Source organism: Podarcis erhardii (assembly GCF_964252035.2).
Source record: "Podarcis erhardii genome assembly, chromosome: 14".
In the NCBI taxonomy this organism is placed as follows: Eukaryota; Metazoa; Chordata; class Lepidosauria; order Squamata; family Lacertidae; genus Podarcis; species Podarcis erhardii.
Genome location: NC_138503.1, coordinates 3,425,636 through 3,440,923, shown reverse-complemented (window position 1 = coordinate 3,440,923; position 15,288 = coordinate 3,425,636). Strand labels below are relative to the sequence as shown.

Genomic DNA, 15,288 nt, shown 5'->3' with positions numbered 1-15,288 from the left:
CCTGTCTCTGTTGGGAACAGAATTCAACTTCCTGAGAAGTAGCAATCTCATTCCTTTCTTTTTTTGGAAGAAAAATGCACCAAAAACAGAAATGCAGGAAAGAGATATATCTCACAGATGCCATTTGAAAGGACGGGCTCAACAGTGTGACGCGGCAGCTAAAAAAGCCAATGCAATTCTGGGCTGCATCAATAGGAGTATAGCATCTAGATCAAGGGAAGTAATAGTGCCACTGTATTCTGCTCTGGTCAGACCTCACCTGGAGTACTGTGTCCAGTTCTGGGCACCACAGTTCAAGAAGGACACGGACAAACTGGAACGTGTCCAGAGGAGGGCAACCAAAATGGTCAAAGGCCTGGAAACAATGCCTTATGAGGAACGGTTAAGGGAGCTGGGCATGTTTAGCCTGATGAAGAGGAGGTTAAGGGGTGATATGATAGCCATGTTCAAATATATAAAAGGATGTCACATAGAGGAGGGAGAAAGGTTGTTTTCTGCTGCTCCAGAGAAGCGGACACGGAGCAATGGCTCCAAACTACAAGAAGGAAGATTCCACCTAAACATTAGGAAGAACTTCCTGACAGTAAGAGCTGTTCGACAGTGGAATTTGCTGCCAAGGAGTGTGGTGGAGTCTCCTTCTTTGGAGGTCTTTAAGCAGAGGCTTGACAACCATATGTCAGGAGTGCTCTGATGGTGTTTCCTGCTTGGTAGGGGGTTGGACTCGATGGCCCTTGTGGTCTCTTCCAACTCTATGATTCTATGATTCTCTTTATTTCTGCAATACACCAACTGTGTTATGGACAAAAATGCCTTATTTCCTTGCTTCTTCGGGAATCAACCTCAAAACTTTCTGCTAACAACTGAAAGGACAAGATTTTCATCTATCAGTCTTTAACAACAGAAAGTTTTGCAATGTAGTTAATTGGCATCTTTTACTGCATCAGGTGGCCCTGATGCAGAATTCTGATGTTTTTATTTCTTCATTTTAGAAGGGAAGGCACTCAAAAGTTAAGTTACCTTTTCAGAATCACATTCCGAATGCCAGCTTGGTTCCTGCTGAAGACTGAGCGCTGCTTTGACAACCGGAGGAAATCTTCCAGGAGCTGCTGTTTCTGTGCATTTGGGTTTGGAAGGTGGAAGACCTTTGCTAAGGTTTTCAGCTCAGGGGCAGAAAGCAAGTCAAGAGCCTCAGACAGATCTTTTAATTCTGCCTCTGCAGGTACACAGGGAAAAATGCAAGAATAATGAAAGGGACTCCCCATAGATACCCAAGTCCTTTGCTACATGAAATTCCAAAGAACGCCACACAGTCACTGTGTAAGTTACGACACATCCTCTGCTTAAAGTGTGAGGTTTTACTGCCTCATTACACACACACACCACACATATTATAAACCATGCTATGAATACCACAAATTTAAAAAGCTATTTGTGGTGGAGAGGCAGGGAGGGACTAATTTACAAAGGATAAGTCGACCGAGAGATGCTAACAATGACAGAGTAGAAGCTGCAGGGGCTGTTTTGGGAAAAGCTTTAAAGGTCTCTCCTGATCCTCTGAGGAGCCTGTGGCCCAGTCATTCAAGTCTGGTGGCAGAGGCACCTGATTGGTGTGCAGGGCATGAGATGCAGGCTCTGAAGCTAGCAGATCCCACATGGGAAGGACCAGGCAGCAGATCTGCCTCCTCATCAGGGCTACTGTTGTACTCACACCCCTCTCCCCAGCTATCTGATCCTTCAGTGGGAGATACCAGGGACTGAACCCAAGATGCTATGCATACAAAGTATGCAGATTCTCCTGCCTATAATTTAAGCTGAAACCCTGCAAACTGCAAAGGGGCATTCTACATTTACTTGTGTCCGTGTCCTTCCCACCTTGTAGATTTGGGGCAGGTAACAAGATCCTGAGGAATATCAAGGAGAGAAAATACAGGCAACTCTCAACTTACACAGGGATTATGTTCCAGGGATCGCGCCTAAAGCAAAAATTGCATATAGCAAAAACACCCTGAGTTCAATGGTGGGTGAGATTGCCAAAGTCTTTTTTCCCCCAGACGTCTGTTCCCTTTCCACCCCTATCTATCTATCTATCTATCTATCTATCTATCTATCTATCTATCTATCTATTTACCACACAAAGTTGCAAGTTACCTGCAGTACAAAACTGAAGGCACAAATCATCCCAGGCCTACGCTATTTCTGCAAGTGAGCGGGAGTGGCTGAGATCTTCCTGGATTGTACCATTCCAGAGTGTATGCAGGGAGGTCAACTTTTTGAATGCTGCCCATGTTTAAAACAACCCCCAAAACTCCTATCTTACGGAAAGCATTATTACCTCTCCCTCTCCCTGATATGCTACTTACAACAATATTTTGTTTTTCCTTTTCATATGGGGCTACTTTTTTATCTACTCCCACCCCCACCAAAAAAGCCCCACCTGCAGTGGCACAGTTCAGAAATGGAACTATCACATTATTTTATTCCACATAACTGTCATGCAAACTTTTAACAGACATACCTGACTGCAAGAATCCTGTTCCAACAAGCTCATTGATGTATGATGAGAGATCCTCAGCAATCTCCAAGTAGACTATCTTGTTCGTTTTTATCCAACTCAGCTTGCGTTGGAAAAGTCTGACGTATAACTTCTGAGCGCTGGCTGCAGTAGCATCATAAGCCAGGAGAAGGGCAGAGAAAATTCTAAAGGTGCTTTCTAAGTCTGGAATTGCATCCACATCTACACCAGTGGTTCCCAAAGTTTTTCAGGCTCCTGCCCCCTTAGTCCCATAAACTCATCCCCAATGCCTCCCACCCTACCCTATCAAAAGCATTATTCAGAACATATAATAGCTCAATAAAATTCAAAACAGTAACAATCAATGGCACATTTAGACAAAATACAATCAAAACTATTTAGTTAAATTAATCCAACAAAACAGATGAACTTGATGCAGTGGTCCTAGCTCTTCTTCTGGTAGTCATTTACAGTTTCACCGCTGCCCTAACATCCACTTCCTCTTAGTGCCCCTCTAGGTAATTCCACTTCCCCAGGGGGAGACACCACCCACTTTGGGAACCACTGCAAAATACAGTGGTGCCCCGCAAGACGAACGCCTCGCAAGACGGAAAACCCGCTAGACGAAAGGGTTTTCCGTTTTGGAGGTGCTTCGCAAGACGAATTTCCCTATGGGCTTGCTTCGCAAGACGACAGCCCATAGGGAAATCTCCGGGACAGTGGGGAAGCGCAGCTCGTCTTCCCCGCTGTCCTCAGACCTCCTCCGAAGCCTGGCGGCGGGGCGGGGACACCTCCTCCCGCCGCCGGGCTTCGGAAGGATGTCCCGAAGCCGAGCGGCGGGGCGGGAACGCCTCCCCCCGCCGCCCAGCTTCGGGGCGGGAAAGCCTCCCCCCGCCGCCCGGCTTCGGGGCGGGAAAGCCTCCCCCCGCCGCCCGGCTTCGGGGCATCGTCCCGATGCCGGGCGGCGGGGCGAGAAAGCCTCCCCCCGCCGCCTGGCATCGGAACGATGTCCCGAAGCCAGGCGGCGGGGCCGCGAAGCCTGAGGAGCGCTCCCGCTGCTTGCGGAGAGGTCCGCGAAGCCTGTCCTGGACCTCTTCTGAAGGCAGGCGGGGGGCAAAAGTCTTTGTCCCCCCTGCTTGCCTTCCCAGGGGCTTTTAAATCGCCCGGACAGCGGAGAAGTCCTCCGCTGTCCCGGGCGATTTTAAAATGCCGCCCGCCAGAAGAGGTCGGGGGAAGGCGGTTTCCATAGGAACGCATTAATTGATTTTCAATGCATTCCTATGGAAAACCGTGCATCGCAAGACGAAAAACTCGCAAGACGAAGAGACTTGCGGAACGAATTAATTTCGTCTTGCGAGGCACCACTGTAGTTGGAAGACACATGGCAGCTTTGCTGTCAAACACACATCAGCTGACCCTGATCGAAGTTCAAATGCATCCCCAACTCTTTTGATATATGACTTAAAAAAAAAAAAATGCTGAACAAGGGTGCTGCAAAGCACACTGGGATTGGCCCTGCTCAGGAGTTCGGAAAGCGGGAATCGCATCACTGCCAATCAGCTGCAAATCCTGATTGGATACACCAAGAACTTCTGAATGGGAGCCTTTGAGAGGAGCCTAGCCTAGCGGAGACTGCACCTGGCGCCAAATGTAAAAGGCACCCAATACAAGCCCTGCTTGCAAAGCAACAACTCTGAGGTTCCTGGTTCCAGCCCAGGATGCAACAGGAGAAAGAAAAGAATCGGGATCCCAATTATTGCCTTTCAAGTCAGGTCATCTGACATCACGCGAACGTCTGTAACTGACAAGTGGGAGGCCCTTACCATCTGTCAAACTGACCAGCAAAGGGTGAGGAGCTCAGGATATAATCTGCCATTGCATCCTGTTCCGCATCCCTGATTTATTTAGGTTGCTTTATTCACTTACACCTGGGGTTTTGTTGTATCTTGCCATTCTTATCCGTCTGCTCCTTGGTTTTATATGAGATGGGGGGGGCGCACGTTTAAGTCAGAAAATGACTACTAATTCATTTTCCCTTCTGGTTCTTAAACTTTCTTCACTTTCCCCCAACATTTTCCTCCACCCCAGGGTGTCACAATAAAGAGAATTTCATGCAACCTTCTACCAAGAGGAAGAATATACTCAAAGCCCAGGTTGTCATTTTCCCAGTGGGGATGAGAATCCTTTGATGTTCTCCCTCTGATACTTCCCAAGTCAAAAAGCCAGAAATAATGCTGATTTTACAGATCATCATCCCTCTTTCTTACTTCTCCCTTCAGCGGTGGTGGATAGGTGTAGGAGACACTTAAGATTTAATATACCATTATGTCCTGCTATTTTAAAAAAGCAAACTCAGTGCCAATATTACAGTAAAGCAAAACATCCTTTTCTAATTTGCGAAAGCACCCTGCTAGAGCAGATTCCTGCTCATCACGGGAGACCAAATGACTGAAGTCGCAATCAGGATACATGCTTACCTGAGAGGAAGACATACCAAAAACATACAAAAAGTCACCAGCTTACAAGGATCAGGCCTGCTTCCCAAAGTCATCCAAGTGCCTTTAGGAAGCCCACAACCTGGGAAGCTAAGTCTGAGTCAGACCATCTAGCTCTATATTATCTACGCTGATTCTTTGTGGTTCTCCAAGATTCCAGACTGGGGTATTCCCCAGCCCTATCTGGAGATTTCAGGATTGAACGTTCTGCATTCCAAGCAAATGCACTTTCACTTTTCCTCAGATCTCACCTTGGGACATGAACTCACTTAGATGGCTTTTAGATTATCCCTTCTCCCTGAGCCTCAGTTTTCCTTATATGTAACATGGGAAAAATATTATTTGCATACCTAAGAGGGAGTATTGGAAGACAGGCAGTGATCATGAACGGCTTTGAAAGCTCTAAAGCAGTGTTTCTTATAAGTACCCCACATTATATTCACCTGAGAAGGGATACGACTCAACTCTCCAAAGGGGTAAGAGATTAAGTTTGGGAAGTGCTCCTCTCTAAAGCATCATCCTTCTACCTTGGGTCCCTGGACATTGGTGGACTACAACTCCCATTATCCTTGCCAATTGGCCTCTCTGGTGGGGGACGATGGGGGCTGCAGTCCAATAACATCCGGGCATCCAAGATTGGGAACAGCATCTTTATGGCAACATGAAAGTATAGCAAGGTTATTAGGTGAAGGGCTAATTACAAACTCTCACTGAGATTTTATTTAAAACATTTCAGGTCACGGTTCCAAAAAGTTCAAAGCGGCTGTCAAAAAGAAGAAGTACATTAAAAATGCTGAAACATCAAGATGGAAGTGGACAATGGACGCAAGAGATGAGGGACCCTGCAGAGAGAGAGGCAGCTGATAAAATCCATGTGGGCCAGGTAACAAAAGACATTGGCAAATCGGTTCTGAGTTGGGAAACGCTTCCAACTGCATTTCAAAACACACGGCTTATAAAACAGCCATTCGCTTTATCACCTTAGTGGAGCAAGGATCGCCTCCAGGGGATCAGATAGAGAAGACTTACAAAAACTTTAGTTTTAGGCCACAGAAGGCTAACTTGAGCTATGAAGAGAAAAATGTTGTGGCCCAGCAGTTTATCAAAGATTAGGCTTGATGAAGAGGAAAGATCTCATGGGTGGGGGGGGGGGAGAGAACTGGATGCCCATTTTATCCAAAATCAACTTCACTCTCCTATAGCTCAAATAGGTCCCTGTGGATCACGCAGAAGCCCTGCTTCCCAGTAGCCCAGACTTGCAAAGCAGAAATTATTGCTGAAGCAGAGTGATCATGCCCTGGTGCAGCCTCTTTCCCAGGTGCTTATCATCAGCCCAACATCAAAGGCTCATAGAGCTGTAAAAAAGTGTATCTGCCTCTAACAGAAGCCAACCAATTGGGGAGCATGTAAGTTATGCAAAGAGCTCATCTAATGGCACGGCTTAACATCTCTGCATACAGGAACCAAACAGAAGCTGTCTGCTTGGCAAATTAATGTGCTCTGCTTACTGTCTTAAATCCAAATCCCACTAGATGTGCAGGGCACGAAGGGTCGCCCCTCTTCCCTCTCAAGTAAAAAAAAAATCAGGACAAGTGAGGAGGCCAACCTGTCCCCATCGATCAGCTAAGGAGGGGCAGGTCCAGTGTTAGAAACTGAGATATAAAAGCTATTTGCCATATGGCCCCTTAAACCTAGGTTACGGTCAGGTACATTAACAGAATGCTTAGGTGCCTGTTTAGGGGTTGTTGGTTTTTTGTAAGATTACAAAGCTGAAAATGAATTGTATATATTGTCAGCTCCAGCTAAAATCTGACTCATGCCAGAGCACCGCAGGGAGAAAAAAGCTGCTGTGTGTCAGGCGCCAATTCTGGCACCCAAGCATCTTCACTAGGTCACAAATGACTGATAGCCAGGTGCAAAATGTGCCTGGCTCATTTCAAAAACTGCAGGTGCCCCAGTGCTGGCTTCCTCCTTCCTCCTCTTCGTTTTGCCTATTAAGATTGTGAACCTGTGAGAAAGAACTGCCTCACACTTTAACAAATGTGCAGAGCTTAGAAAACAGCAGGTGCTTTTTAAAGTGGTGTATAATATTATTGTTTATTACTCTATGTGCATGTAATCATCTTCCCGCATCCCAACCCAAGAGGATAGTCATCACCTGTCGCTATATTACTTCAGAGGGTAGCTGCTGCAACCTCCAACTACCCAAAGGTGGGCCACAGGCCTTAGACCAGGCAAGATTGTTTGTCCATCCAGCCCAGGATTAAATAAATAATGACACAGTGTAATATGTCATGTGCTGTTGTTCATCTGAGGTTGTATTTACCTAATTTTAAGACCTGCTAAAGAACAGATTATTGTTATTATGTCCTCAAATGTAAAACCACAGAATTCAAATAGGGTGTACTTTCTTTTTCCCATGACTGTATATGTGAGGGTCACCCCTGGAGATTTTTATACTTCTGCAAATCTTGGGTTTACCTCAGGTCTGATGAGACTTACTTTTCTTGCGCAGTGTGGTTTTGATTCTAGATATACAGAAACCCTTGAGGGCTTGATAGAGATCAACATTAGAATATGGAATATAATATTAGCTACCTGAGAGTTGGTAGAACTTTGCAATGGTGTCCAAATCATTCTCATCAAACAGCCTCTGATCATCCTCATTCTCTAGCACAGCCTGCAGGACCATCAGAAAATTCTGAAGATAATATGGTTGCCCTCCTGGGTCTTCTCCACGGCAGAGTCCATTGAGAACCGTCTCTAAAATGTTGCTGCTTGGACTCTGAGAATTCATGTTTTCCAAAGGTCCCAAACCAACACAATCAACCACTTTATTTTTTAAGTCTGTATGATCTTCCATAGGAAGTACTTCCATGTTACCCCCCGCAAAAGAGATATTTTGTGTCTGATTGCAACAAATACCTTTCACATTGGGCAACAGAGCCTGTTCACCAGAAGAGAGGTCTGTGGTTTCCAAGTTTGACGGTGCTTCTTTACTATAAGCTGTTGAACATTCGACAAGCTTGCAAATATCAGAATCCAAGTCCTCCTTAGGAGTATTTTGCTCCTTGTTGTCCTCTGTTAGCAGCCCAACTTCAGCGCAAGCAAGATGATCAGATGGAAACAACCCAGGAGCAGAACCATCACCACCCAAGAGTGTTCGTGCGTCACCTTCCCATGTGGGCTCCAGGGTTTCTCGTTTGCCTTCGAATCCTTCTTTTGGACTAGTTTGTCTCTGAATCCTTGAAAAGGGCAACCAGTTTTCTTTCTGGGAAGAAGTGGTGCCTTCTGGATTCTCCACTCTAGAGCTGTCACACACATCTTGAGCTGGCCGAGACTTAGCATCCCAAGTAAAGATGCTGCCACCTTCAGCACGACGCTTCCTGGACAATTTGGTTGACAGCCTTCCCAGGGAGATCTTCCCAACTGCCTGAACCTCTGACTCACCATTGCCCAACGGGAGACCGCTGCCCTTCTTAAAGTATGGGCTCACCTGTCCTCCCACCTCAGGTTTTGTTTCAGAGTTGTCACCTACTAACTTCTCTGGAGTCGAGGCATTATTTGCAAAGTACGGACTGCAACCACCAGGCACATTTTCAACTGATGGGCCTGCACCCGCGTCAGGCGCCGAACCCACCAGAATCCTGTCATCATCTCGGCTCTTTTGACACACTTCATCAATGTGCTGGTTGATTCCATATCTTGCTACCATCTGCCCACACAAAGGACAGGCGACTCTGGCAGGGGGAACATTATTGAAAAATGAAGCAATTGAGAAAGAAGATGCAGATAAAGGCAGTGTCCCTTCCACACCCATTCCTTGCTTCCTCCTGGCAGGTTTTATCCTCTTCCTATTGAGGGCTGAGCTTCTACAAGGCCTTTTATTTCCTGGGAGCTCCTCTTCTGCCATTGCAGGAACCCAAGATAAGGTGAATGTAGGAGCCGCCTCATGCAAACGGAAAAAAAACTCTTCACATCAAGTTATCAAGAGCATTTTTCATGGCCTTGCCTGCAATGAATAAACGGCAGAAGTGATGGCTTAAGTTTTGCATCAACAATAACAATAAATTCATAGGTGGTAGGCTTATGGAAAAGTTTAAAATGTTTTGTCATTTTAATTATCAATCACATGCACACCTCACATTTCCTCCTAGGAGCTCAAGGAGGCATATATGGTCCTTTCCCCCAATTTATCAATACAACAACCCTGTGAGGTAAGCTTGGCTGAGAACTGCTGATTGGTCTAAGGTCAACAAGTGAGTTATATCACCAAGTGGGGATTGAACCCAGGTCTCCCTAATCAAATGTTCTAACCACTACACAACACTGGCTCTACTGAAGGACATGGAGTGATATCCAAGTAAGTCATAACCAGATGCAATCAACTTACTTAAGTAAAGAGTCAATGGGACTACTCTGAGTATCTTATCATTAGGTATCACCTAGATTCTGGAACAATTTGCCATTGAAGCTACTGGTACTATTGATATTAGGGTATCTTAAGGGATTTAGTAGTGAGGCAAAATTTAAACTTGGCTATTAGTTTCTTCCAGATTTTATTCCAAACTGGATTTAATGTAGAAAGTGTCCAAGTTAGTAAAAGCAAGTACACTTAATAAGGAGATTAGCAAGTATCAAATTAGTAATAAAAAAAAATTAATATATTTGGTTGCTTGAGCTGCCTTTTTGTTTTTGTCTCAACCTCTTAGTTGTTTTCCCATCAATACTAAACCAGAAATATGCAATTCTTTCTTCCATATTCGTCCACTGCTGCCCTTGCCTTCTTTTTTCTTGTTCCACTCTCCAAAAAAATAATTTGTAAGCATCTTGGGACAAGGAACCATATTTTTAGTCATGTTAGCATTTTGTAAAGTACACATGGGTGGACAGACTTCAGACTTGACGGATCTATTTGGCTTCTGCAAAAGTACCTTGAGATTCATCAGTCAGGGCCAGATGCAAACTGGTGGGACAGGCAGACCTTTAGAATTAAGGGCCAGGGTGCCTCTGAGTACAAGCCCAGCCCAGGAATTTGTTTTCAGGATTAGAAGCAATTTTACACTTTCATGTGTAAGTCCACTCCTGGTTTTCCCAAAAAGCATTTTTCCTTTCAGCAACAAAATTACATAACCAGAGATACCACTGTAAAGCTTCTTGGCTGCAGCCTTTGTCAAGTAACTGTGAACTTTCTTTGCCATTCTCCTGCAAATCAGCTGAACCTGATCTACCTTTTCTGCTCACTCGACTGTAAAGCACAAAGTACAAGACCTCTTAAATGCTTCTGTGATACCCTAATGATTCCAGTATAAGCAGATGAAAACATGTTAAGTTTTGAATATGCTATTAAGAAAGTGATCAATCTTAGCACTATTTTTTTTGAAGAACTACAGTACTATCCCATTTCCCACTCATGTTAATAATTAAGAGGAAAATGAGTAAACTGATTTATTTTAACATAACTGGGCGCATTCATTCACATTTGCCTTTTCATTTTTTAACCTCTCACAATTTGTTGCAGCCCTGCAATGTGTTAGTTGCAAAAAGTGCCTGAGAATCCCCATTTCAGAAACCAATTGATGGGCCTGTGCACCAGATTAGTGGATTCTCTCCCACCACTAGTGGCTTATAATAAGACAATTATTTATCCTTGTGTTTCAAAGGGGGACACTACTGCACCACAGCATTCAAGACACTCCATCAAAGCGAGACAGAAGGGAAAGATGCAGACTGCCATGATTTTTTAAATAAGAGACACAAATCAATTCAGAAAAGGGTTTGAACCCAGGTTCAGATTCTGGTTAAATCATGACACACACTGGATGGCACAGGACTAGGAATTAGGCCCAGTCTAATCTACCTCAAGTGGGACGCGGGTGGCGCTGTGGGCTAAACCACAGAGCCTAGGACTTGCCGATCAGAAGGTCGGTGGTTCGAATCCCTGCAATGACGGGGTGAACTCCCATTGCTCGGTCCCTGCTCCTGCCAACCTAGCAGTTTGAAAGCACACCAAAAAGTGCAAGTAGATCAATAGGTACCGCTCTGGCGGGAAGGTAAACGGCGTTTCCTTGCGCTGCTCTGGTTTCGCCAGAAGCGGCTTAGTCCTGCTGGCCACGCGACCCGGAAGCTGCACGCCGGCTCCCTCGGCCAGTAAAGCGGGATGAGCGCCGCAACCCCCGAGTCGGCCACGACTGGACCTGATGGCCAGAGGCCCCTTGACCTAATCTGCCTCCAAGGGCTCTTGTGAGGATGACACATGAGGAGAGAGTATAATACCCTCCACAAAAAGGGCCACTGCTGAATTCAAACACTTGAACAACCGGCAGGAAACCATCTTGTCTTTTTATCTTGCGAGCCGCGGGCGGAGCACAGCGCCAATTAAATAAATCCACGGCTGGCTCCGGCCCTCCTTTCCCAAGGCTGTGAAGCGAGAAATGGCGGCTCCCCAGACCGGAGCGGCTGCGCGGAAGGACCCGGCGCCTCGACCGCGGAGCCCGGCAGAGGCTCCGCCCACCTCCCTCCGCCCTCCCGCGCGCGCGCGCGCCCTTCTGACTCCCCGTTCCAGCGCCAGGCAAACGCAATCCATCCCCGAGCCATGGATCGAAGCGCGGCCCGGGATTCCCAGTTCCAGCGAGGACGAGAGTGGGCGGGGAGGCAGAGGCGGGGGGCGGGGCCTTTCCTCATCTACCCCGGGGGGGGGGTCGTGTTTCATTTTATACGTTATAGTCTTGGTTTGGAGAGAGGTGCAAGGCAGGGCTGCCCTCTTTCTCCACTTTTTAAAACACACCTTCATGTTCATTTCTATACTTCCAAACAGCGTGTCGCCAGCGCTATGAGTCTCTGATTCCGCGTGTGCACGGGGTGCAAGCTGTGCTTGTGCGGTTATAGATTTTATTATATTTTAGTTGAAAGCCTCGTTGGGAAGGTTTCCATCATTTAATGACAATGATAACAGTGGCCTAGAAGCGTCATCATAAGCAAATAAAGACAACTACCATTCCTAGTAGAAATAATAGTACCTTTTCCAAACGTGGTATCATCAGTGAGAGCAGTTAAATTAACCATACAATGTGTATCTGAAGAAGTGTATCTGTGTATCTGAAGAAGTGTGCATGCACACGAAAGCTCATACCTAGAACTAACTCAGTTGGTCTTTAAGGTGCTACTGGAAGGAATTTTTTTATTTTATTTTGTTTTAACCATACAATGTGTACATCATTTTAAACTAAGGCTGAAGAATTTGCATGCACTTACCAGAGAGTAAGTCCCATTGAACTAAATGGAGCTTACTTCTGAGTAGATATGCCAATTAATTTACTCACAGGATGTAAGCACCCAACCCACACACTCTTAAGTATATTTAGCTAGGTTTTAATATTTTTGGAGACCACTTGGTTTCACCTGAAAAGTGGTGTATAAATACAGTACTTTAATACATATCCCAAATCAACATTAAACTGTTAAATGTTGTGAAGTAAACATATTGTTATAGGATTTGTGGGCAAGGAGCAGGGTTGGTCTGGATGGCATCTGGGAATCTTTTCTAGGCTTGGCAGGTTTGGAATCTAGTAGGAGAATCTGTTGAACTGGTCAGACCAGCTTCTCTGTATATTTATCAGCATCGGAAGGAGGGAGATGTACTGCCATAGTGACAACTGAGGATGATTCCAGAAGGAGGGGAGTGGACCTTTTCCCACCTCACCTGGCTGGGTGGCATCATGTCATCCTAGGAAAAAGAACTATAGGCCACAGGAGACTGTCTGCATGTGAGCTTTTTACTAGGATGGAAGCTGGACAGAGGAGTTTGTCTTGCTTTGTGGTCAATCCCAAAGCTATATTTTATCTCTTGTGCTCATAAAATAAATACCTGAAAAAAATGTCAGGTTGCTGCCACCACCCCCCACCCCCCAATAGCTGGTGGTTATGCTCATGAACCAAATGGGAACTCTTGATTCATTCTCCAGTGCTGTACTGATGGCAGCAGTGAATACACAAACACACACACCCTAAGTAGTGACAGATCAATTGCCCTCCATGAGCTGGAAATAATTGCACAAGTGGTTCAGTTCTGCTACTGTGCACATTTGACAGCTACACAGCACAATCCTATGCACAGTTCCAAGGAAGCAGTTCCCATTAATCTGAGTGGTGAATGCAGAACTGTGCTGTTGAATTCCTGACCTGTTTGACACGCCCCATTTGCTGTGCTGTTTTTGCCTGCATAAGCAGGAGAAGAACCACTGGATGGGGAAGCTTACACAATTGTGTTTGTGGACCAGATGGGCCTTTCACCTTGGTGAAATCCCTCTAAATTCCACTTTCCCATAAACTTTCCTCCCCTCTCAAACAACACTGGAATGAGGTTATCCAATGAAATTTATTGCCAGTAGACTCTGGCCAAACAAAATATAAGACTTCAACTAGCACATAAGAGTATCTAAAGGAGGGATAGTTTGTTGTGCCCTCCAGAGTTTGATGCTCTCCAACTCCCATTGCCCAACAACTTATGGAAGGCACCACATTGGTGATCCCTGATCTCCCACACCCATACCAGCCCATTGAGCTCCTTAGTGGCAGTTCCACTGCATGTAGAACATGGATAGGCAACCTAAGGCCCAATCGCCTTCTCAATCTGGCCTGCAGACGGTCCGGGAACCAACGTGCTTTCGCATGAGTAGAATGTGTGCTTTTATTCAAAATGCATCTCTGTGTTATTTGTGGGGCATAGGAATTTGTTCATATTTTCCCCAAAAAATATAGTCCGGCCCTCACAAGGTCTGAGGGACAGTGGACCAGCCCACGGCTGAAAAAGTTTGCTGACCCCTGATGTAGAATCATTGTAGAGTTGGAAGGGGCCCCAAGGGTCATCAAGTACAACTCCCTGCAATGCATTAATATTTTGCCCAACGTGGAGCTCAAACCCACAACCCAGAGATCAAGAGTCTCATGCTGTACCGACTGAGCTATGCCAGTAATCCAATGAACTACCACCTGAGGTTCAGATCATGGAGATGACAGGGCCTTCCCAATAATGGCACCCAAACTCTGGAGCACTTTTCCTTGAGTCCTGGTCCTTGTTGACCATTAGAAAGCCAGGTAATATCTCCTTCTTCCAGCAGGACTTTCACACTGGACAGCTGTTCCCTGGCATTCTTAAACAGTTACGTGACATGCTGCCTTGGTGGCCTTTTGAGTAGAAAGGCAGCATATGCATTTTAATATAAATTGATGGCATATGTTGCCAAAAGATGTGATGATGATTGCTGTCTTAGACAGCTTTAAGAGGGATTTTAAAAATCATGGGGGAGAATTGGTTAAGCAATGGCTTTTAGCCATGATGGCTAGATGGACCCTCCCTGTTCAGAGGCAGTCTACCTTTGAATATCAGGACTGGGATATCCCCCTGCCTGTGGGCTGCCTAGAAGCATCTAGTTGATCACTGTGTGAAGCACGATGCTGGATGATCCTTTGGTCTGATGCAGCGGGACTCTTCTGATGTTTCTAAGCAAGGATTGAAATCCTATTGCTCTTCTTTGTTCTCTTGCTATTAATGCATGGCACCATGCAGTGTTCTGCAGGCAAGATTGGGGGGGGGCAAGAGAAAAACTTTGAATAGCTGCTCCTCTGTCACACTAAATCAACTCAATTTACCTTCTATTTCCATTAACTGTTGTGACCATGCCCTCGATCACTCTCTTAAGTAGAGTCTTTTAATTTATTTTTCAGATAGTGACCTTAAGGCCTCTCTCTATTAGCCATAATTGTGGTCTCTTGCGTTCGCTTGAAACTTTTTTTGAACGAATGCAGTTCTCCCCTCTATGTGACTTTAATTAACTGTGACAAATTCCGCCCAAAGCACATTTGCAAATAACACATAATTTATGAGGTCAGAGAAGAAGAAATATTTAGTGCCCTATTAAATCAACCGACAGGCATTTGTTTCAGGTACTTAATGGCATCATTTGATGGGCAGCCCACCCCCATCTTTGCCAACACTCTGAGGTAATGCATTTAGAGTACATACATTTCTTGGGAACTTTAAAAGGGGCAATTAAGGCAAACTATAGATCTGAAAGGTAATTTTGCAGGCAGGGAATGGGTGCCATGAATTCCCAAGCAATTTTGCCGAACTCCAACCTTAAGGTGGGATGACAGTGGTTTAACCATCACAGCACGATAGAAACACCAACTGTGAGGGTTAATCAAATATCTATTATGGGACGGCTCTTTGGGGGAAGTTCTTTGCTCAGAGGTGCAGCAGCCACTGTTTCTCCCAGACAT

The 15,288-nt window shown here is 45.5% G+C and overlaps 1 protein-coding gene across 2 annotated transcripts in view; it reads right to left on the bottom strand.

The window, feature by feature from the left end:
• FAN1 (FANCD2 and FANCI associated nuclease 1) overlaps positions 1-10,845 on the bottom strand; it is a 34,216-nt gene extending 23,371 nt beyond the window's left edge. Inside the window, exons 1-3 of one of the 2 annotated variants that reach the window (XM_081838813.1) lie at positions 7,606-10,845; positions 2,516-2,656; positions 1,018-1,213 (exon numbers count right to left, since the gene is read on the bottom strand). In XM_081838813.1, the coding sequence (XP_081694939.1) occupies positions 1,018-1,213; positions 2,516-2,656; positions 7,606-8,920 (1,652 nt within the window). In that variant the 5' untranslated portion in view covers positions 8,921-10,845. The remainder of the gene's footprint in view (positions 1-1,017; positions 1,214-2,515; positions 2,657-7,605) is intronic. The other variant, XM_081838812.1, reaches the window with a different exon arrangement.
• Positions 10,846-15,288: the final 4,443 nt, after the last annotated feature.